This window comes from Petromyzon marinus, chromosome 22 (genome assembly GCF_048934315.1).
Source record: "Petromyzon marinus isolate PM22_M1 ecotype Great Lakes invasive population chromosome 22, UKy_Petmar_22M1.pri1.0, whole genome shotgun sequence".
NCBI classification, from domain to species: Eukaryota; Metazoa; Chordata; class Hyperoartia; order Petromyzontiformes; family Petromyzontidae; genus Petromyzon; species Petromyzon marinus.
Window position 1 is genome coordinate 12747972 of NC_133688.1, and position 24436 is coordinate 12772407.

The 24436-nt window shown below is 51.2% G+C and overlaps 1 protein-coding gene across 1 annotated transcript in view; it reads right to left on the reverse strand.

Annotated features, from left to right (window-relative positions):
• Positions 1 to 775: 775 nt before the first annotated feature.
• LOC116945085 (broad substrate specificity ATP-binding cassette transporter ABCG2) overlaps positions 776 to 24436 on the reverse strand; it is a 46137-nt gene continuing 22476 nt past the window's right edge. Inside the window, exons 7-16 of the mRNA XM_076068725.1 lie at positions 16138 to 16289; positions 14784 to 14903; positions 13252 to 13460; positions 11089 to 11240; positions 10796 to 10885; positions 10045 to 10169; positions 8214 to 8368; positions 5935 to 6024; positions 5138 to 5190; positions 776 to 4612 (exon numbers count right to left, since the gene is read on the reverse strand). Coding sequence (XP_075924840.1) covers positions 4465 to 4612; positions 5138 to 5190; positions 5935 to 6024; positions 8214 to 8368; positions 10045 to 10169; positions 10796 to 10885; positions 11089 to 11240; positions 13252 to 13460; positions 14784 to 14903; positions 16138 to 16289 — 1294 coding nt within the window. The 3' untranslated portion in view covers positions 776 to 4464. The remainder of the gene's footprint in view (positions 4613 to 5137; positions 5191 to 5934; positions 6025 to 8213; positions 8369 to 10044; positions 10170 to 10795; positions 10886 to 11088; positions 11241 to 13251; positions 13461 to 14783; positions 14904 to 16137; positions 16290 to 24436) is intronic.

Here is a 24436-nt window from a genome sequence, read left to right on the forward strand (position 1 = left end):
AATTGAAATGAAGAATTTGGTTATTGTAAGTGGCGGTGTACTTTTGATGACAGCAAAACAAGAGGGTTTGGGAAGGAGGGGTTTGGGATGGGGCTTGGGCGGGGGGGGGGGCTGAACAATGACGCATCGTTGTCTTGGGAAGAGGCACTGCAGCCTTTGGCTATTACTGCGTATCGGGAGAATTCCCTCCGTATTCTCCTAACACGTAGGCAATCTGTTTGGTAGGGGGAGCACATTTTCGTGCGCTCGGTTTGTAACCACCAGCGGCAGAAGTATATAACATTGCCAGTCAAGCCTAACATTGCAAAACACTGCTCCTCCACCCTAAGATCTAATGCTGTGGCTTCCGAGAATGTTCCGAATATAATCGATAATAGTCGACTCAATTATCTGGTAAATAGGGGCAGCAAAAAAAACCATGGAAAATGCAAAAAAATGTAATACAAAAATGTGTGTTGTTTTTATTGCTTATCTTTGCTATGTATGCCGAAGTTGTGCAAGCACATTTGCCCATCAGCTGCCAAAACTTTCGCTTCACGATTACAGTATGTTACGTGTCTCAAAATGCACACGGTTAGCCAAAAACTCAACATTATCTGCCCCGCTGGCTAATTGAGAGTTGACTATTTTTGGTTGAGAGAGGCAGCCATTGAGTCTCAACATAAAAATTAACGGTTGGGTCAAATGATCCTCATGGTGGTACCCCGGTGTGACCAAATAATTCAAAACTGGCGAGGCAATTAAATATTTTATTTTTTGGGACACTTTGTTTCCCAGGGGTGTTACTTAACTCCGCGACTGGGGTACCAATCAATCCGAAATCAGTGCCACGCTCCGCGATGTCCAAACGCAGTGAGGACGATTGCGCTGAAACCCTGAACGCTCGCACGCACCGTGGTGGTGCATCGTGCACAGCTCGTCGAGATGAGTCGATTGCCGCATCGCCGACCATCAACAGACTAAAAATGACTGCATCACGGATATTATGTGAGAGCCAGGGTACTATGGTACCCCGGGGTACCGCCACAAGGTTCAAATGTTGCTTACAGTGCCTGACTTGGGAGCGCATGATCAGCTGTGTCGCGATTTGAACTCAACCCTCCATCTAATTCTGCACGCACACACAAAAACACCACCTAACTTGTGCCTAGAGCGTCGTAGTTGTTACAGCCTTTTATATTTGTGAGTTCAGAGATTGCTGCGGTCCCCCAACTGGGTGTTGTTGGGGTAGGCTGGGCAGGTGCGTCTCTTTGTGGGGTGCGGTAGTGTAGCGGTTAGCTCGATGCGCTATGATGAACCCGGCGTCCCGTGTTTGATTCCTGCTCACGGCCAACATCGGTGACGAATATCTGAACCGGTCCTTGGCCTCCTCCCCTGTCGACTCAGCCGCAAATGTGTACCTGGTGCGTTGTGTAAACATCGCCACTGGGGAGACAAAGGCGGCCGGCCGTGGTGCTGGCCACCCACCCCCTCCGTGTGCCGTTCCAGCCTTCATAGGTGCACGCAAACAGCACTTGCTCCAAGTCTGATAAAGCTATACGTCGTATGTGAAATCACCTTTCAAACCACTTTTACTTTGAGTGCATTTGGAACATTGCTTTATTTTGTGAATCGGCGATGCATGTTTCCCCCCTTCTCTCTCTTTAGACGGGTTTACAAAAAAACTCCACTGCTGATGAACGCAATGTTACGGAGTTTCTATTCGGCCCCGGATGACGCAAACTTTGCCAGAATCACTGTGTTACTGTGACGATGCCCTCGAGGATTTTCGTAACCTCATGGTTGAACTGGATAAACAGTTTCAGAACCACTAAGTTATCTACCTTATTTGCATCGAGGCTTGTTTTGGGAAAATAATAATCGGGAGTCTCCTGACCGATCCCATGTGCTGCCCCCATAACGAGATCAAGTCATCGCTCCCAAATTGAACTCCGCAATGGTTGCTATTAAATCACTCGACGAGCCCTCGTGTGCGTGAACAGACTAGGCTCTTGTGTATCCACAATTATATACTTTAAGCAAACTTTGCCAGAATCACTGTGTTACTGTGACGATGCCCTCGAGGATTTTCGTAACCTCATGGTTGAACTGGATAAACAGTTTCAGAACCACTAAGTTATCTACCTTATTTGCATCGAGGCTTGTTTTGGGAAAATAATAATCGGGAGTCTCCTGACCGATCCCATGTGCTGCCCCCATAACGAGATCAAGTCATCGCTCCCAAATTGAACTCCGCAATGGTTGCTATTAAATCACTCGACGAGCCCTCGTGTGCGTGAACAGACTAGGCTCTTGTGTATCCACAATTATATACTTTAAGGAAAAAAAATGCCATTTGGAACCAAATTCCTCGTAAATGTGTGAAAAGTGACGTTTATGATTGCGTGGATCGCTCGCGTTACGTCGCTGCGGTTGGGCACTCTCCCACTTTCTAAGACAGCGTCACTGTGGTGACATCACAAAGGCGCTCCTGTTAATTAATAAACAATTAGAAGAAGAAAAATAATGAACTAAGATTCAATCCTGTGTGAGGACATGTCGTCTGATGATCCTGAAACAGGTTAAAGGCCCTTCTGGAAACGAGGCCTGTAGGGCAGGTCTGCCGGTAGAGCTGAATTAAAAATTGTTTTATGTCTCCAGATGCATTGTATAGGGGGGGGGAGGGGGCATCGCCTTGTTTATTTTTGAACATCCAATAAAATGTATTGAGCACAAGTGAACGTGTTTGTGTTTTGTTATATATGTAATCACATTGAATGGTCTTTACCGATGCTGTCGTGTGCAAGCACATTTGCCATCAGCTGCCAAACTTTCGCTTCACGCTTACGATGTCTACAATGCACTTTAGGTATACATACTGCCTTTTGTGTTCTGTAAGAATGTATGTCCATATTCGGTGAGCGTGAGCACCTCCGTACTCTTGTGTTTAACGGCGGCGGCTTAAGCTGCACGTGTCCACACAATGATTCAAAGGAAGGGGGCACGCAGTGCCAACCACATTTGCCAATGCATGGCGTAAAGAATCTAAGGCTACATGGCTGAAGAGGTGCATAGTTGATATTCACCAGCATAGTGCTTGGTCAGACTTTAATTGCTGAAGATTCAATGGCAACACAAAGCACGTGTGTGTAGGCATGTCGTTATCTCTACAGTTGTCACCATTCGGTGTTTCGCGTATTCAATTGCACTCTCGCAGATCTGACTGAGCAATTTGGATACTCTTTGTGCATGTTCTCACTTGCTGCTTCAATTAAATTCCTGACTAAAATCGGCAATCAAACGAAGTACAATACAGTCAAGAAATCAGAACGAAAGCAAAACACAACTGTCACATGAGGAATCAAAATATTGCAAAACTGTAGCAACGTTAAATCAAAGCTAAACTTTAAATTCGCTGTAGCACAATCAGTTTGGGCAGATTCCCTCCAGATTGATCATAGCATAAATGACAAAACCATGCAACAGACACATTAAACATTAAGCAGATATAGGTTGACTAGTATGTAAACAAACAAGGACCTATGTCAAGAGCAACTGCAAGTGAAGTTGTAAAGAATTGATGGCTCGGCATCAATTTGTTATTCAGGTGGGAGAGTAACCAAGGACGCGTGTGAAGCGATAGAATTCCAGGTCCTTGGGGCATTAGCAGAGTGAGTGGGAACCAGGTGAGTTATTTTTGCTGGGTACAGTGTGAGTTAGTGCTGTGGGGCATTGAATAAACTACGCTGGCTCGGTGAGGGGATTGCGTTGAGTAAGCACTGAAGATGAACTTGGCCCAATGAATCTTCCCACCGAGGGTGATAACCGGTCTTGGAATAAAGATCAGAGTGTTGAGTGGAGTAGTTTGTAAGATAAAGCATACGGTAAAATGAAAGAGGGGATTGAGAAAATACAAAGTAGCTTTTAGAGGTTGACTTGTATGTCAACAGTCTTGGAGAGGCATAGAGGAGCCAGTGGCTATCAAATGTTTCTGTGTAGAAGATGGCAAACCGGATTTGTTTCGATACAAAGCCCTGAGTTGCTTAATTTGTATTCATTTTTAAAATGAGATTTGAAGTTGACATTATAATTCAGCCAGATGCCAAGATACTTTTGTGAACATTTAACATTTTTGTGTTGCCGACAGCGGTTATGAAGAAAGTACATAGGCTTTGAGCTGTAACTAGAGTTGGCACTCATAACCATCACACTGGATAACTGTGAAACAGCTTCACAGCTCATCGGATTCCTCCAGTCGACAAACATGATTCTGATAAAGATTCTGACACTTTGTTTTGTTTTTGCATTCAGGTGGACCTTCAAACCAATACATTTGTTGTAATGGTGGTTGAGTCATCTTGTTATTTAGTCGTACAATATCTGAGCAAGATCCTTGCCGTATCTAAGGATGATGAAACAAATACAATCTCTGGCTTCAATGCCGCACATCTGCAAAACCCAACACCTGACATGACCAAGTACTCGTCACTTCCATCGATTGATCCTTAGCATCTGCACGTATGCCAGAATCATGAACACCACCGTCATCACTGCCAGTGCCAGCTGATTCTGCCAGAAGCCCCACAAGCTGTAGTCGATGCCTTGCTGCTCCAGGAAGTTTGATCCACTCATGCTATGACACAGAAGCACATGTGACTTTTGGTTAGACCCAGGTAATGATCTGACCAATTCTGTGGCATTAGAAGCCCTTCACTACGTTGCTCAAGAGCCAGATTAACGTAGGGCTTTTGATTTTATACTGCGATATTATGGCTGACGATACGCTCGCTTTATGATACATTTTCTAGGTCATTAAAAACAGTTTCTTTGTGCGTTACTACCAGTTATGGGCCGAAATTTAAAGAGTTTTGTTCGTATTAACTTTGATTTAGCTTTACAATTTGTGTTTATCACATTTTAAATACTCGAACTGAAATAACTCAGTCTAATAACAATGGAGTGTGTGTGGCATCAAGCATTGGTGGCGGTAAACAGTACAGCGAAGGAACTGAGTATACAAAGAGAGGCCCCCCCAAAACTATAACGGCCCTGGACGTCCATCAAACTTATTCAGGCCCTGCACACGCTCACCAGGTGGGTGAGTGGTGAGGCCGGGATCGGTGATGTATGACGTTTATATGCTTGTGTGCATACTCACCAGGTCATGTTCCTGCAATACTGCACGTCCTTCATTTCGTTTATTGACAGCGCCTGGAAGGAGATGAAGGAGGCTTGTGATCCACCAAGTGGTAAAAGTCACATGATCCGATACATAGCCATTACCCATTACCCATTACCTGGGATGTTAGAGGTCGATCCCGACCCTGATGCCTGTATATTTAGAGTTTGCATGTTCTCCCTGTGGTCGTGTGGATCTTTTTCCGGGTCCCCCACATTTTCCCTCCACATGAAAAAACACCCGTTTTAGAGTATTTGGCTGATATACATTTCCACATGATTAGCCACTTCGTTAAGCTATCATTTGTGGGCCATGTCGTTTGTGAAAAAGAGCTATATAGCTCAGTGGGCCTAATCTGGTAAAATAAAAATAATTGTTTAGTTTAATAAAAACAATTCTATTAGCCCATTCTTTATGCTTGTTTATTTATTTCCAATGACAGTATCAGATTAGCGATGGTTCATGCACTGTGCTACAATCCCATCGACTTGCGTTTTTTTTCTTTGGCCAAGTGCCACATAAGTGACGAGTGGCATTTAAACTTGCCCTGGGTTTCACTCAGGTCAACCCAGCCTTAATGGAGCAGCTGGCACGGTTCGTAAAGATTTACAACTGGGGTGAAAAAGTCGGCCGGGAACGGTGTTGGCCACAGCAGCTATGCGCGTGCCCTGTCGCCCTTTAACGAGTGCTCGCTAACAGTATCTGCCTCTGCGCTGTACACAGATACACCGACGGTCTTGTGCAAAAGATGACGGTTCTGTCCTGGGTCAACTCACGTTCATGCCGTAGCGGAAGATGCTCACGTACTTGATCCAGGACAGCCAGTCCAGCATGGTGTTAAGGTTCACGAGGAACCCACCAAACACCTGCAATGACGACGCAATGCATTACCAGCAATCAGATTACGCACAACCAGGCCTCTGTTACATTGGAAGGCCGATTAAAGCCCCATTGGCTGATGTACAAACACGTCACTTTACCTTTACGTGACGAAACAGACCTGTGTGTTTATTTGTTATTTTATCACTCAATGTGGAATTGGCCAAACATTCCAGCCAGGCCTCTCGTGAGAAGGAGTCTTGGGACTCGGTGAGGGTGAATGAAAAACTGAGCAGTTCCACAATTTCAGACTTACATTTCAGATGCAATATATTTGTGGGTAATTATTAGAATAAATCGAGTGGCTTTTTACTTGGGAACAGTGGGTTATCCAATTAGGGCTGCAATTCTGGCAGATGTAATTTTGTCAACTTTTTTTGATATAATTTATATTTCTAGAGCGCCATCACTCAAGGCGCTTGACATAGCTTACACAACGGTGACAATGGAATGCTTTAGCCGTGCAGGGGTGTCCATACAAGGATTGAGGAATGAGTGACAGTGATAGAGGGGTACTTAGGGATTATGTAAGGGTAGGGGAGGGACGGGAAGGAGTGGAGGGGTGAGGGGAGGGAAGAGAATGGGCAATAGAGAAGAGGTGAGGCTGTGAGAGGAATGGAAGGAGATTAAGGAGGGGAGCTGCTTAATGTACAGGGGAAGTGTTGAGTCTATGTGCAGTGCTGATTCTATGGGCAGTGTTGAGTCTATGGGCAGTGTTGAGTCTATGGGCAGTGTTGAGTCTATGGTCAGTGCTGAGTCTATGGGCAGTGCTGATTCTATGGGCGGTGTTGAGTCTATGGGCAGTGCTGAGTCTATGGGCAGTGTTGAGTCTATGGGCAGTGCTGAGTCTATGGGCAGTGTTGAGTCTATGGGCAGTGCTGCTCAATGTACAGGGGAAGTTTTTTTTTGTTCCAGTGGAGGGATGCAAGGGGGGAGAAGGACCGAAAACAAGATTGGGCAAATGGGATGCCGGTGGTTTGACGCCGATTATGATCGAAGGTCTGACTGATGTGAGATGCAGAGCAGCAACTAAAATGTCACATTCAGGTGGTCAAGCCAGATAACCGCATCAGGAGCAGCGGGAGTGTATCGCTGTGAGGTCTCCTTCGTACTTGTGGATCGGGCATTGCATCGTTAAATCGGCCATACGAAAGAAGAAGAAGAGGACCAAAGGCGCCGTGAGATGATGCGAAACAGTGGACGAATCGGGGACGCACGCTCGGCTCAAGCGATGGGTGCTGCTGAGTGTAGAAGTGAGAGGAGAGGGCGCGTTCTGCCAATGTGCCTCCCAGAGCCTCCCGCCCTCCAGATGAGAAGGAAGACAACGGTGCCGTTCTCGCCACCGTGTGGAAACTAGGGCGCACTGACTCTTTAATCCATGCTGGGATGGCGATGGTGCATAAAAAAAATTTGCGCAATGTGTCAAGCCAATTTACCTATTCCAAAAACCACGTTTTCAAAAATTATAGAGTGCTACCTTCAAACTGGCATCCTTTGTATTATTAGGGTTGATTTTGAAATTGTGAAAATGAGATTGCCCATTGGGAGGAACGGCCGACTGTTCACTCCGAATGAGACTTGACGCTTCATAACTGGTTTCTGTTGGGTTAGGTCGTGTAAAAATGTGTGTCGTAATCTTCCTCCACCCGACAGCCGATCAATAAAAGTGTCACGTGAATCAAACGTGGCTGAAATTAATTCCTGCTTCAGTAGCACCAACGGTGTGTTGGAGAATAATCTCACAACATTGAATTGGGTACGACGATTCGCTGCAGATTACTGGAGCTCAGATCTCGAGATCTCAGAGCTTGAGATCCGAGCTCCTTTTAACTTGAAAATGCTGAATTTGATCTCCAACGAAACGCTGAACGCATGTACATGTTACGTGGATCGCTCTGTGTGAATGTATCATACGTAGCCAACCGTGCTAATCAGAGGTGCGGGACCGTGCTAATCGGAGGGGCTCTCCTGAAGCAGGAATAATTTTAGTTACGTTCTATTCACGCGGCACTTTTTATTAAATCGGCCGTGTCGGGTGGAGGAATGTTGACGACACAACACATTTTTTTACGCCATCCTAACCCAACAGAAACATCGGTCACGAAAGCCAACGTGTAAAATTAGGACTTCCACACTGCACACAGGGGGTGGGGGTGCCCTCGTGGCTATGCCTAACCATCATGAAGACGTAGGGGATGGCGATGAGGGCGTTGGCCACGGCGAAGATGCTGACGCTGGCAGACACGAGGAAGGCGAGGCTCACTGCCGCCAGGCTCGTGAGCACGAGCGTGAGCGCAAACAGGAAGAACGCCACCACGTCCAGCCGCAGCCCTGCCGAGCGTGCAACGGCACCGGTGAGCGCGGGCACGTGCCACTGCATCGTCACCGGCGTCGTCACCGCCAATGCAATCGCCGTCATCATCAGTAGCAGCAGCAGCAGCAGCATTAGGATCAACATCACCGGCAGCAGCATGATCATCAGCAGCAGCAACAGCAGCAACGTCAACATCATCATCAGTGGCAACAGTAGGATCGTCAACATCAGCAGCAGTATTAGAAACAACAAAATCATAAACAGCAACAATACCATGGTCGTGATTGTCAGCAGCAGCAAGAGAATCGTCAACATCATCAGCAACAATAATTACCACCAAGACCATAATTAATAACACTATCATGAATCACTATCAATATACAGCCATCTTAAAAAAATGCTTATATGGAGGTGACCAGCGCTATGGCATCATCATTGTCATCATCAGTAGAAGCACCATCATTTAAAAGAAGAAATTCCCATTACCTTCATCGTGGTGTCAGACGTTGAGTGATGTCGGTATTTGTACAGGAGTGAGCACAGACCCCATCATCACCAGGCTGGCCAGCTGTCGTAGACATGCCTGATTTTCTCTCCCTGTATTTCTCTGCTATGTCTTGGTTGGTAGACTGCAATTTTCATTACTAATGCTTTCCCTGCTTTTACCTTCTCATTTGTATTATTTTACTTCGTATTCAGATACAAAAAAATGTATTCACGCCGACATTTGGGCTTGCTTAGTTATCGACCTTATCGTGCTCTCGTGGCATTCCCCTCCCCCTACCCCCACTAACTACATCGCCTGGTATACAGGAGGTCGTGGGTTCGACCCCGACCCCGACCCCGACGCCTGCATATTTGGAGATTGCATGTTCTCCCCATGGTCGCTTGGATTTTTATCCAGGTCCTCCGGTTTTTCCCTCCACATTAAGAATCAACAACATGCGCTTGGAGTATTTGGTTGCGATAAATTTCCACGTGATAAACCACTTCGTTTAGCTGCCATTTGTGAGAGCCAGGTCGCATCTGAAAAAGAGCTATACAGCTCATGTGGGCCTTACCTGGTAAAATAAAAATTGTTTAGTTGTATAACTGGGTGACATCCTGGGGCCTCACCTGGCAAGTGTGGGAATCGTCACACGCAATGCACCACTTCAGTTGGTGATGCATTGCATCATGGAGTCTCCCGCGGGGCCTTGCTGCCACTGCTGTTGCAATGCAGCGCGGTAACTCTCATTGGGGTTGGCCGCTACGACACTGCGTCAGCCTGGGTTGGCGGTTGGTGGGGATGGATGGTGGTGACTGGCTGGGATTTCGGGACAGCAGACTCGGCCAGCCACCTCTGCTGTGCCGTGTTCTTCGACATTCCAAGCGAGACTCTGTTGATGCGCAGGTGAGCGTGGCTGTCACGCTCCCGTGCAGTCGTTTTGCCCCCAGTGACTTTGATGTCCTTCATTCGCTCCTCATTTTTAATCCTTTCTATTTCCACCACCCCCCCCCCCCCTCCAATTGTTTTTGTCCTGGTGATGTATTGTATTTTCCTGATTTTTGAGTTCCTACTAAATACAAATCCATATCGATATATAAAAAGTCTCGAGCCAGTGGGTAAAAAACATGTCACATTCCCACGGCTGAAAACCAAGCTCTCATGAGGACACTCTCCACCATGAATGACGATACAAACATCACTTACCGATCATGAAGTAAGAGATTGCAGCGAAGATGACAATGGGCACGATGCGGTTGGGCAGCAGGTCGGCAAACACCTTGGAGAGGAAGTACGCCGAGGTGCGGTAATACCCACTCGAGCTCTCGTGCCTGCGAAGGAAGTCCCCGCCCCCCTCGTACACAGTGTATGTACGTACGTATGTAGAACTTCTTTCGCACCGTACGTAGCCAACCATGCTACTCAGCGGGGGAACTCGTTCTGGTCGAACGTTAACATTTCGAAGCAAGTAATACCCAGATATGACACGGAACCCAGCTCGGTGTCTACTCAAGGGGTGGCGAACCCATTGCCCACGTGCCAAACACGGCCCGTGACTTCATTTCATGCGGCACGTGGCCACGTGAGGGCTGCCTCTCAAAAACGGCCCTTGCGAACGATATTTTTCCACCACTGCAAGCAGTGCCTTGGCCGTACTGACCAGGTTCAAAGGACCTCAGGACTCCAGAGTGGTGCCGACCCAAATGATCTCAGATTCCGCATTGGAACAATTGCTTTATAAGACCCTCCCAACCTTGATTCGATAACTAGAAACACTTATTTGAATGTGTACAGTCACTTCTGTCACTGCAAGGCCCCCTTGAGGCATGTGTGTCAGTGTGTGACCTGCACAAGGTATGTAAACGTCCTATCTGGCGATCGGTATGGGAAATGTTCCCCCAAAAAAGGAGGTGGGGAGTGGAGTGGGGACTGGAGGGGTTGTTGGTGTGAAACTCACATGAAGAGGACCCGCTCATAGAGGAAGAGCTCCACGGCCGACAGGTTCGCAAACACCAGGTTGATGATGAGGAAGAAAAACACTCCCATCCTGCACATACAATTCCACCACCAGCATCAACATCATCAATAACGTTTATTCTACCACCACCATTATTATCATCGACAACACTGCAATATCTGATGACGGCTTGGGCGGTCCTTCGTCCAGCAGTGGATTGATCACGGTTGACGACGTTGGGGGGGGGGGGGGGATGTGTCGTTGAGTCTTCGGCTTGGCTGTAAGACACCCACCTGTTCTGGATGGCGGCTGGAGGTTCGTCCGATATCTGCCAGTAGATGAGGCCCACGAGGACTGCAAAGAGGGTGTTGATGAAGTACTGCATGAACGAGGTCTGGGGATTCCTCAGCATGTTCTTCACGGTCCGTCCACACACGATGTACAGCTGGGCACACGGGGAGCATGCAGACTCTCACCTCCCACTCTAGTCCATGCTTCGGCAGCCCTGTGGGCTACTTGCAATCATTACACACAAAGTGCTTGCCTCAAATGAACCACAATACCTTACTGATCTCATCAAGGAGCATAAACCATCGAACAAAAGATGGTCGCCGTATTGCGCACTTTCAGATGCGCTTCTGCAGCCGTCTGGAATGCTCTTTTTTCCGATATTGGGAAATTACTGTAGCTATGCACTTTTAAATCGAGATTAAAAACTCATTTCTTTAGAACTGCTTTTTGTCTTTAGTTTGCCGTCCTTCCCCCACACCTCCGATTAGCATGGTTGAATGCAAACAAAAAACATACTCTGATAATATATGCATTGTCCTTGAAACTGATTGGTCCACACCAGAGACAGCTTTCTTTTGAGCCTCGTCTCAAACGGTGTTAGACCAGAGGACGCCAAAAGGCGTACAGCATTCTGACCACAAGTACTGTGGTTAATGCACACATGATTCCTTGTAAAAGGTTTTAGTTTGGTGTTTTAACATCTTAACACCTGCTTTGTTGCCAGAAAAAATGGGAAACTCTATTCTCAATTATGATGATTTTAACCAGTTTCTACTTCCTGACTTAACGTTGGAAATCGACAACTCTGTACTGAACTGATGTGTTATGAAGAAGGGCCAGTGCCCAAAGAGTAGCCTATTTAATGCATTTGCATTTAAGGAAGTGCTATTGACGAATGTGTTGAGTTTTTGCACTGAGCTGAAAGAAAATCCTTACACGCCAAACAAGTAATATGTAATCTTTGCTGCCAGCACTGAAGACAAAAGTTTAGATTATGTAGCAATCAATATCTTCAAAAATGGTTATCCTATGGAGACTCAGCACTACCATAGGAATATAGAATCTTCACTTTTAGCTTGGAGTCACAAACAGAGATCATCACCACCAAGTATTCATTGGAGCAGGGAGACACCGTGGAATATAGTCACAACCAACACGGTGGTGAGATGTTAACTACCTCGTCTGGTATACAGGGGGTCATGGGTTCGATCCCGACCCTGACGCCTGTATATTTGGAGTTTGCATGTTCTCCCCGTGGTTGTGTGGATTTTTCTCCGAGTCCTCCGGTTTTTCCCTCCACATTTAGAAACGTGCGTTTAGAGTATTTGGCTGCTATACATTTCCACGTGATAAGCCACTTCGTTGAGCTATCATTTGGGGCCAGGTCGCTTCTGAAAAAGAGCTATATAGCTCAGTGGGCCTTATCTGGTAATAAAAAATAGTTTAGTTTTAAATAGTTTAGTTTATTCCCACCACGAAATAATCAACATGATAATATTTTGCCATTTTCACCTTGCATCTTTCCCTGTTATCAGCCTCAATACACCTTGCATAAGTTATACAAGATGAAGAATACTCTCAGGACTCCAGAGTGATGCCGATTCAAATGATCCCAGATTCCGCATTGGAACAATTGCTTTTATAAGACCCTCCTAATCTTGATTCAGGTGAGATAAAACCACTGGTGGAAACTAATGCAGATCACGGAGAACTAGTGTGAACTAGTGTAATCATTGCCAGCCATGCAAACTCCGGAGAAATTGTTCCCTACCATTCTCTAACAGCTGCGGTGTGACAATTGCCCAGTCTTGATGATGAAAATCATCATCACTATCAGCAAGTGTCAGGGCTAAGATCATCATCACCAGCAGCAGCATCAGAGCATCATCATTCACTCCATCATCAACAGTAGCAGCATCACAAGTACCATCTACATCAGCAGCATAAGTATCACCATCATCGTCGTTCTCATCTCTATAAGCGTTAGAAGAATCACAATCATCATCCATAGCAGCCACATAAACATCATCACGGTCATGATCATCATCAGCAGCAACAGTATCGGAGGCACCATCAACATCTGTATTATCAACAGTAGTGGAAGCAACATCTGTGTCATCATCACCACCATCACGACTGTCGTTTCGCTGGTGGCTGTCGCACACCTGGTAGTGGAAGCGTGTGGCGTAGTGGCTACGTATGAGGACTGGCACGGCCGCCACGTTCCCGATGCCCTCCAGTCGGCGCTGGGTGTCAGCCCAATGGTGGCACGACCTGTAGGCTTTTGCCAGCTCCAGACTGCCACCTTTCTCCATACTATCCTCCCCACGTTCTACATCATCATCATCATCGCAGCTCCCATTGTGCTTCTTTCCTGCAAGAACAAAGCATTCCTCTGTTCATATTCTTGGTTCTTTCGGTAAAGCCATGTAGAAGGGAAATAATAAAATAATAAAAATACAACATACACTGTAATACAATCAAATTCTCACGACGTTTCGGCCACAACGGCTGCTTGCGTTGTGGCCGAAACGTCGTGAGAATTTGATTTTATTATGCTTTATTTTGATTATTGTATTATTTCCCTTCTACGTGGCTTTACCGAAAGAACCAAGAATATGAATCTCTTGCAGTCACGAAAGCTTTAAATCGAAAGTTAATTCCTCTGTTTAAAAAAAACAACAACAAGTTAACTCCACGATTCTTTCTGCAGCGGTTGCACACCCCAAACTGCTCTGCCAGCGTCATGTCGGGAGGTGCAGAAACGTGCTCACAGAGCTCCGACGTTGAGCGCAGCATCACATGAAGTCATCGAATATCCCTGGACTACGATGTCACAGAACCACATCATTAAGCCTCTCTCTACCGCAAACTCCAGATGTTGATGTGGATATTTAAGAGTACGAATTAATGATTGTGTTTAGTTTGTTGTCCTTCCTCCGCACCTCCGATTATCACGGTTGGCTACGTACGGTGCGAAAGAGGTTCAACATACACACATTTTGAATATCTACATTTATTAAGATGTGTGCACATAAAAAAAAAAACTAGAACGTGGATATCCTGGCAAGGCAACGTGTTTGTTGTGAGAAAAGTTACATTTCCTTATTGGGCCTGTTAAGTCGCAATTTATTTAACACAGGCCAAGGTGGTAGCTTGACAGCTACCGATTCACAACTGGCAGATATCCTGGGATTGTTGTGCTGACGAACATTGTCACGATGTACGTGCTAGCTTGGCATTGACACATTAACAACAATAACAACAAAAAATCTATCAAATGTCAGGGAGGTGCAATCAAGACACACGGTGAGAGGGCAGCCCTGCCCACATTTCTATATCCACACCCACTCAATCACTAGCCCCGCCCATTGTGAGTGACCTCACGCTCTCTGACGTTGGCCCCACCTACTGCTAAGAGGCCCTCTACTCCTTCGCTAAGCCCTTTGTCCATATTATGAATTGAGTAAGAGGCCAGAAATGTTCAAACTAGGACAAAATCCCGATCTTTTGCAAGTGCCTCAGGACACCGGGACAGCTTTTCTGAAACCCGGACTTTATCAGCCAAACTGAGACATTTGGTAGCTTTATGCCTCTGGTGCTCGATATGAAACATGGGCCTGGCTGTGAGCACACAGCCCTTTGCTCGTGCCCGTGATCTCGTGTTTTCCTGTCGGCGATCACGTGTAGAACTCACCGATTGATTTCGCTGTGCGACCACCGCTTCCAACGCCGTGATGCCCCGAAAGGAGAATTTCCCCATTAATCACGTCCAGGAAGAAATCAGGCGGGTTGTTAAACGCCTCGCACTCGTAGCCTGCGGGGGATGTGGAGATGGAGTTCGGAGCGCAGAGACAGGGTGTTGGAGATCGGTAGGAACGGCGGTTGCTACAAAGAATTCATTAAAACATAACAAAAATATATGAGGCCTCCTGTGCATTTGAACTCATTGGGGAATGATACAGACAAGAGAAGCTAAAATGAGTCCTCTTGTGGGGACAACATCGTTGCGTGATACACCTGGCAACATAAAAGGGCAGAATGTGCGGCACTGCGATTGCAGAATTCCACGTACGATCGTAAGGATGCAAGTTCAAATGTGAAATCTCAGTGGATTATTCATCTACGTAAGTAACACAAATTTTGGTTTATCCTTCGGAGCGACAGTTCCCTGCCATAGGAAAGATACATTCCCAGCACTGGTTGAGGGCTGCCGATACAATGAGCTCCAACCGCACGTAGTTGAGCAGGGAGACCCGCTTTGATTTTCACTTTGACTCGTGACTGCAGTAAGGAAATAATTAACCAGCAGACACATATTCAAATACTTTGATATACCAGTCAATGGGCAAATGGATAAAATAAATGCTCATAGGCTGATGGACTGCAATAAACATTGATGAAGCAAAACAGAATGATGGCTATTCATTATGGCATTTTATCACCCATATTACACTATGACATTGCATAATGAGTTGTGTACAACCCCACATTTTTGGCCATGTTACTGCATAGTATTATATGGGGAAGAGCAGTGGCACAGTGGTTTGGGCACTGCATTATGTATCCTGGCCACAGCTGTTGAAAAGTGCAGCAAAGCACTAACAACAGCACGACAAATTGAACGAAGTTAAGATAAATTTCGATTTCAAGCTTTCGTGACTGCAAGGATTCATCTTCTTTGGTTCTTTCGGTAAAGTCACGTAGAATGAGAATAAAATAATAAAATAACACAATAAAATTCTCACGACGTTTCGGCCACAAGACGGCCGCTTGCGTTGTGGCCGAAACGTCGTGAGAATTTTATTGTGTTATTTTATTATTTTATTCTCATTCTACGAGACTTTACTGAAAGAACCAAAGAAGATAAAGTTAAGATAACTCGAGGGATGGCTGCGAGATGGACTATCCCAAGCCACGGGGGCTCCGTCTTCAGCAGTTCTTGCGAGCTGCCCCATTACCGAGCGCCATCAAAGCCGGCATTGGACCTCGGTGGTGCCGAGCGTATCGTGTTGCGAAAAAAATCCATGCGTGGCAACCGCAGTTGGTACCGATGGAAGAGAAGTAAGGCACGGCGTCAAGGGAGGGTCCGTGAAACACGACCTCCCCGTGGTGCATCAGCGTGAGCCGGTCAAAGTTCTGGAAGATGGAGTAGCGTGGCTGGTGGATGGAGAAGATGACCGTGCGGCCATTGCGGGACAGCCTGTGGGTGCAAGGACAAATGTGAAGTGGCAAAGTTTACTGGGTTGTTTATAAACCAACATAATCTGAGGGCATGAAGAGACGGCTTTGCTGTTTGAGTTCGCTGATTACAATCAGTTTAGCTAAGGTCACAATACTCGTGCCATTACGATAAGTGTGGTGCCGCCGCAGCGGAGCCGCTCCAGCGGAGCCGTACCCACCGCCGCGACGCCGCCACCGATGCCTCGGATTTCCCGCCACTCTCCCGGGGCTGGTGCCTTCTCAGACGTCCCCGGTTTGCCCACTGCACAGTCGTGAGGCCGCCGCAGCAGAGCCGCTCTGCCGAGGCCGTGCCCACCGCCGTGAAGCCGCCACCGGGGGATGCCGACACCGACGCTGTGCACCCCCCCCTCCCCACCCCCCCCCTCCCCCGCACGAACGCACACACGCCCCACGTAGAGCCGGGAGGGGAGGTCACCCGGCCAATAGGTTTTTTTCCAGAAGTCCCTAATGGGATCGAACTTCATGGTTTCCTGCGGCCGGGAAATTGGGCGATCTTCCCCCCGTAGCTGACATGCACTGCGGCACCGTGACCTAATATTAAAGTTGCATGGTCACGGCAGGGGCCGTCGGGCCACCGTGGTTGGAACCACACACACACAAGCACGGGTCAGTGGACTGGTAGCAAGAAACCACTGCAGTGACGTCACCAGCGCTAGGATCCGCACATCAAAGGACACGGGTGCGGAACATGGGGGTGCCACGGAATGCCTTTGTGATAGGTAGGATAAGAGGTGATTGAGGCAGTATTAGGGACTTCTTCTTCAAGATCATCGCGGTCCCGGGAGCAGCAGAGTGAGCCGTCCGAGACGTCCGTGGGACGTACTCCAGCACCGCCAGGCTAGCCCCTCTACAGAGTCAACTCGCCACCTCGTCCCCCTACAGCGATCAGCACAGCAGGGTGGAAGTAAGTGCGAGGGACAGAGACGTAAGTTTAAGTGTTTTAAATCCAGGGTAGAGAGCGGGACGATTGGTAGGAGAAATTGAATTGAAGACCTCCGAGGGATAGACTAGCGTCTACTGACCCCCACCATCACACGTAGATTAAACTGGTTACTCGCGGCAAATAAAATCACTAGCAGGGGGATAAAGCTGCGTCGTGCGGTCTTTGAGAGTGTGGAGTGTGCTTCGTGTCCACGCATCTGTACGATTGTTTACAGTAGTGTTTAGCGCTCGCGCACCTGCGCAATCACTTACAATAGTGCTTAGCGCTCGCGCGCCGGTGTGACTGTGTTACGATCACTCGCCTGCACGAGTGTCTATAGCGAGGTAGCGAGCGACGCGCCAGACGTGCGCGTATTCGCGCGGCGGTTTAAACGGCCCCTTTGAATCAGAACGCAGGGATCCCCTTTAACCAGCGCAGCGCGCTGCAAGCGTAAAGCGTACCGCCCCGCTAATAGAAATATGCCGACGTGGGCAGCAACAAAGTCAGGGGTACAGGGAGGCGAGGGAGTGGAAGCCGGTAGCCCGGACCCCACAGAACAGCCGGGGGGTAGTGGTACGAGCGTCACGGGGGAATCGGGGGACAGCGGCCCCGACAATTCGGCGATGGCGGGGGACGGTAGCCCCCACAGTTTGGCGTCAGAAGCGGTATGAACCCCCGCGTTACCCCACACGAAAATAAGGCATATATTCACCGGCCGGGGTACCACTTCGTGGAAAGCGTTTGCCCGCAACGTCCTAGGGGCTAAGGAAATTAATGGGTGGACGGACGCGCAGGCGTTACGTCAACTTAATATGAACCTGGATGGGCGGGCAGCCGATTTTGTGGAAGCTCTACCCACAAGCGCGCAGACACAGCTAGAGGAACTGATGCGCCGACTTGATCTGCGTTTCGGTACGCGTGATGAGGAGGCAAAAGCGGTCTTAGAGGCACGCCGTCGCCAACCCGGCGAGGACCTGCGCTATTATGCCGAGGATCTGCGCGAGCTAACAAAGATCGCACGCCCGGGGTACACGACAGAGGTGATTGAGGAGCTGGCCACCGAGAAAATTCAGCGATACTTGACTCGCACGGCGTGGTGGCAGCCAGACATGAACTGTACGCGTCTTCCCTTTAACGCCCTTGTCGAGCGCGCGCGTAAGTGTGAAAGAATTTCTAGCGAACGCGCGCAGCTCTGAGGACTGGGACGGGAGCGCACCGTCGCAAGCCTGTCCCTAGAGGAGGAAGAGGAGGAACAGGAGCTCGCCAGGACAGTAAGGGATCGGGAAAGGGAGCCTCCGGTATCCCGCGAGACAACCCCGGGATGGGTGGCGGGAATACAGACGGGCATAAAGGATGTAGCCTGCCAGGTGACCCACGCACGTGAGGAAGCGAGTAAAAATATGAAAGCCATCCAGTCCGAGATGGGGGAACTACGCTCCACAGTAGGGGGACTGGCTGGGCGGGTGTCCCAGTTAGAGTCCGACCTGGGACAGCTGCGTATGGGAATGGGAAGAAGGAATAGGAAAGGGGCCTCCTATGGGACCGCCCCCCGAGCGTGTAACCTGTGCGACCGTCAAGGGCATCTCGTGAGGGACTGTCCCCAGATCGCCCACACTAGAAATGCGCCAGGGTTAAACGCCAATGCCCCCTAGAGAGTGGACCACCTAGGGGTGCAGTCAACACGATCCCTTTGCAGAACGACGATAATAATGGTGAGCGAGTGACCCCCACGCAGATTCCGACTACAACACCCAGGGACGCGGTGAGCACGGGCGACTGGCTGCAGGAGCTGTTGGCGGGAATCACGGGGGCCACGTCGCTGGTGGAAGGACAGGTGAACGGGCAGCGCACTGCAGCGTGCTCGGGGTTGACGTGAGCCGCCTGCAGGCCCCGGATCGCGCGCTGCACACCACGAGCGGAGCCGGGATGGGGTTGCTAGGAAGGATCTCCCTCGAGGTCCGTCTCGGAAACCAGGTGTGCACACAGGAATTCTACGTCTCGAGTGTGTTGTGCCACGAGTGTATTGCAGGTACGGACCTCCTGAAAAAGCTGGGGCTCAACGTGCAGCCCCGCCAGCGATGCGCCACCGTGGAGGGCAGCGGGGAACGGATCCCGTTCCTGGGACCCGAGCCGAATCGCCCTCGCTTCACACCCGTGGCCGCTAACCTGGTGTCGGCCGTCACCATCGGGCCGCTCGCCGAGATGCTGGTGCCAGTGGCAACCCCCTCCGCCGACCCCACACACCGACCATCGGGCGAGGTAATGCTAACCCCTCACCCGGAGTTGGCAGCGCGATACGGAGTCGTAGGGTCAGCCACGCTGGTAAACGCAGACGGGGGGCGACTGTTCATGCGGGTGTTTAACCCACACAGTACCCTGGCGATGCTACGACGGCGCACCACAGTAGCTACCATACACCCCCTGCACGCGCGCCACTCTAACGACTCGGTGTTCGCACTCTGGGCGGAAGACCCTGGCCGCCCCGAGGACAACCAGGATCTGGCCTGGCGGGTCGGCCCGACCCCCTGGGCCTATATCGTTCCCCTGCATGATGCGTTACATGTGCCTTGGGCAGATTTACCTAAGGGGGAGGCCGATCAGCTGCGCGGGTTGTTACGGGAGTACGCCGACGTGTTCAGTGAACACGATTCAGATGTAGGCCGGACAGACCTTGTTAAGCACCAAATTGACACAGGTGCAGCCCGACCGATCAAACTCCCCGCATACCGGGTGGGCGCGCCCGAACGGACCCAGATCAAGGAGGCAGTCGCGGATATGCTATGTGATAACATAATTCAGCCCTCGGCGAGCCCCTGGTCTGCCCCGGTGGTGCTAGTGACGAAAAAGGATGGGTCGACCCGGTTCTGCGTTGATTACCGAAAGTTGAACGCAGTCACCCTCGGCGATGCCTTCCCCATACCGTGCATCGACGACACCTTTGACAGCCTTGCAGGAGCACGGTATTTTTCCACCCTCGATCTAGCGTCCGGGTACTGGCAGGTGGAGATGGCGGAGGAGGATCGGCCGAAAACCGCATTTACCACCCCGATGGGGCTGTTCGAGTTTCGAGTGCTTCCGTTCGGACTCACTAACGCGCCCGCGACGTTCCAGCGGTTGATGGAGTTGGTGATGCGGGGCTTACAGTGGGAACAGTGCCTGATTTACCTGGACGACGTGATAGTGTTCAGCAGATCTCTGTCCGAGCACTGGTCCAGGCTGCGAGAGGTGTTCCAGCGACTGCGAGCAGCCCATCTCAAGCTCAAGCTGTGTAAGTGTTACATAGCGCAGCACGAGGTAGGGTACCTCGGACACCGAGTCAGCGAGGCGGGGGTGCGCACCGATCCGGAAAAGGTGCGCGCCGTAGTGGAATGGCCACAGCCAAGGAATCTGACGGAGATCAGGTCATTCTTGGGACTCGCCACCTATTATCGTCGATTTGTAAAGGGATTCAGCAAGACTGCACGCCCCCTCACCCAACTCACCTCCCCTAAGAACCCCTACCGATGGACAGAGGCCTGCCAAACGGCCTTCACCACCCTCAAAGACCACCTCACCCACACCCCCACCCTAGCTTTCCCGATTTCACCACGGATTTTATCTTGGACACCGACGCCTGCAGCAGTGGGCTGGGCGCGGTGCTGTCACAGGTACAGGGTGGGACGGAGCGGGTCATCGCATACGCCAGTCGGACCCTGAGTGGGGCCGAGCTGAATGATTGCGTGATCCGTCAGGAACTGTATGCCGTGATCTTCGCGTGTAAACAGTTCCGACCGTATTTGTACGGCAGGAAATGTCGAGTGCGCACCGACCATTATGCCCTGCAGTTTCTCCTTACATTCAAGGAACCGCGGGGGCAGATGGCCCGATGGCTGGCGCAGCTGCAGGAGTACAACCTGCAAATAGAGTACCGAGCTGGGCGTACGCACGCAAACGCGGACGCCTTGTCGAGGCGGCCCGCGGTGTGCGCCGAGACAAGGGTGGAGGAAGCTTGCCCGTGCTTCACGGGGGGCCGTTGCCGGCAGGTGGCGGACCCCCAGGAGCGCACCGAGACTAACCCTCCCCCGGTGAAAGGCAGTGCAGTATGCGCCACAGAGACCCTGGTAGGAGGAACCAGGGACCCGGGGGACCACTCGGTGGGCATGGAGCCCACACCCCGGGGCCCAACGGGTCGCTCAACCCCACCCGATCGGATCCAGGAGGACGTCGGCTGCGCCTTCCCGGGCCTGGACGACGAGCAGCTGAGACGGACCCAGCTGCGGGATCCAGATCTGGCGGCGGTGGAGGCGGCCCTACGGGAGAAAGAGGACACCCTACCACGGCCCTGGAGCGGTTTGTATGCCCAATTGTGCGTGCAGAACGGGGTGGTCCGGGAACTAACCGAAGCCGGCCAGCCGGGATGCATCTGCGTGCCCGCCCAGGTGCGACCCCAGCTGCTGAGACTAGTGCACGACCACCCGCTCGGGGGCCATGATGGAGAACGGCGCACTCGGGAAACCCTGCGCCGCCAGTATCTCTGGCCCAAGTTGGCACAAGACGTGGCCGCCTGGGTACAGGGCTGCCGCACGTGTCAGCAATGGGGCCGAAACCGGCGCGATATCAGGTACCCCTGAGGCCGTTCCGCGTCAGCCGACGAACCAGTTGGTCGGGATCGACCTGCAGGGGCCATTCCCGCGATCCCACCGGGGCAACCGATATATTCTCGAAGCGGTGGAGTACTTCACACGCTATCCCGTAGCGGTAGCCATCCCCGATAAGACAGCCCTCGTAGTGGCCCGAGCGTTCGTGGAACACTGCGTACTTAAGCACGGGATCCCCGAACGAGTCATTACTGACCAGGGTAGTGAGTTCGAGGCAGAGCTATTCCAGGCACTGTGCCGGGAGTTCGGGATCCAGAAGGACCGAACTACGGCGTATCACCCCCAGGCAAATGGGATGGTAGAGAGAATGAACCAGACTCTTGCCGGGAAGCTTAAACGCATGGTGGCCGCGAATCAACGGGACTGGGACGAACACCTCCCCTATGCTCTGTTCGCCTACGCCACCACTGTACACACATCCACGGGACAGACCCCGTTCCTAATGATGTTTGGTCGCGAGTCTCGCCTGCCTACAGATCTGCTGTTCGGTGTCCCTCCGCCGCAACGGGAGGAAGGGAGCCGCCCCGTGGAGCACTTGATGGGGACCCTACGAGAAGCTAGGGTCCATGCCTACCCGCAAGGCGAGGCCGCACACCGGCGGCAGGAGCAGGGCGCCCGACCCCGGATGGAGTCCCCCTTCTACTCGGCGGGCTCTAAGGTGTGGCTGCACACCCCTCGCGTTGGGGCCGGGCAGGTGGGGAAGTTAACCACCTACTGGCAGGGACCCTGGACGGTGGGGCAACAGATCTCCCCCTGGACGGTACTGATTCAGGGGGGAGAGAGGGGCCGGGAGGTGGTAGTTAATGTTCGGCGACTAAAACCATGGAGGGCGGCCCCAGCAAGGGAGAACCCCGCCGTTCGAGGACCCCGAAACCCCGGGGTCCCTACACCCCCGATACCCAGGGGCCTCGCACAGTATATGGGCCCCACGGGGCCCCGGGCCCCAGGGGGTCCCGGTCCGAGCCAGGAGAGACGGGGACGGCGCCCCCGAGTTTGTCTCCCAGCCGCAGGTACCCAGGGCTGGAGAGAACCACTGGAGTGGAGGAGACCGCCGCCGGAACCCCGAGAGATGGAGCCACCACCACCAAGACCAGCCACGAGAGCTGGACGAGCCCTGCGGACTCCGCGGCGCTACTTCATAGGGGCAACCCAGGCGAGGTGCTACAGTCAACCCGGGACGGGCACTAGCACCTCGGGGGGCTGTGTGGTGCCGCCGCAGCAGAGCCGCTCCAGCGGAGACGTACCCACCGCCGCGACGCCGCCACCGATGCCTCGGATTTCCCGCAACTCTCCCGGGGCTGGTCCCTTCTCAGACGTCCGCGTTTTTCCCACTGCACAGTCGTGAGGCTGCAGCAGCAGAGCCGCTCTGCCGAGGCCGTGCCCACCGCCGTGAAGCCGCCACCGGGGGATGCCGACACCGGCGCTGTGCACCCCCCCCCTCCCCACCCCCCCCCCCCGCACGAACGCACACACGCCCCACGTAGAGCCGGGAGGGGAGGTCACCCGGCCGATAGGTTTTTTTCCAGAAGTCCCTAATGGGATCGAACTTCATGGTTTCCTGCGGCCGGGAAATTGGGCGATCTTCCCCCCGTAGCTGACATGCACTGCGGCGCCGTCACCTAATATTAAAGTTGCATGGTCACGGCAGGGGCCGTCGGGCCACCGCAGTTGGAACCACACACACACAAGCACGGGTCAGTGGACTGGTAGCGAGAAACCACTGCGGTGACGTCACCAGCGCTAGGATCCGCACATCAAAGGACACGGGTGCGGAACATGGGGGCGCCACGAAATGCCTTTGTGATAGGTAGGATAAGAGGAGGTGATTGAGGCAGTATTAGGGACTTCTTCTTCAAGATCATCGCGGTTCCGGCAGCAGCAGAGTGAGCCGTCCGAGACGTCCGTGGGACATACTCCAGCACCGCCAGGCTAGCCCCTCTACAGAGTCAACTCGCCACCTCGTCCCCCTACAGCGTTCAGCACAGCAGGGTGGAAGTAAGTGCGAGGGACAGAGATGTAAGTTTAAGTGTTTTAAATCCAGGGTAGAGAGCGGGACGATTGGTAGGAGAAATTGAACTGAAGACCTCCGAGGGATAGACTAGCGTCCACTGACCCACACCATCACACGTAGATTAAACTGGTTACTCGCGGCAAATAAAATCGCTAGCAGGGGGATAAAACTGCGTCGTGCGGTCTTTGAGAGTGTGGAGTGTGCTTGGTGTCCACGCATCTGTACGATTGTTTACAGTAGTGTTTAGCGCTCGCGCACCTGCGCAATCACTTACAATAGTGCTTAGCGCTCGCGCGCCGGTGTGACTGTGTTACGATCACTCGCCTGCACGAGTGTCTATAGCGAGGTAGCGAGCGACGCGCCAGACGTGCGCGTATTCGCGCGGCGGTTTAAACGGCCCCTTTGAATCAGAACGCAGGGATCCCCTTTAACCAGCGCAGCGCGCTGCAAGCGTAAAGCGTACCGCCCCGCTAATAGAAATATGCCGACGTGGGCAGCAACAAAGTCAGGGGTACAGGGAGGCGAGGGAGTGGAAG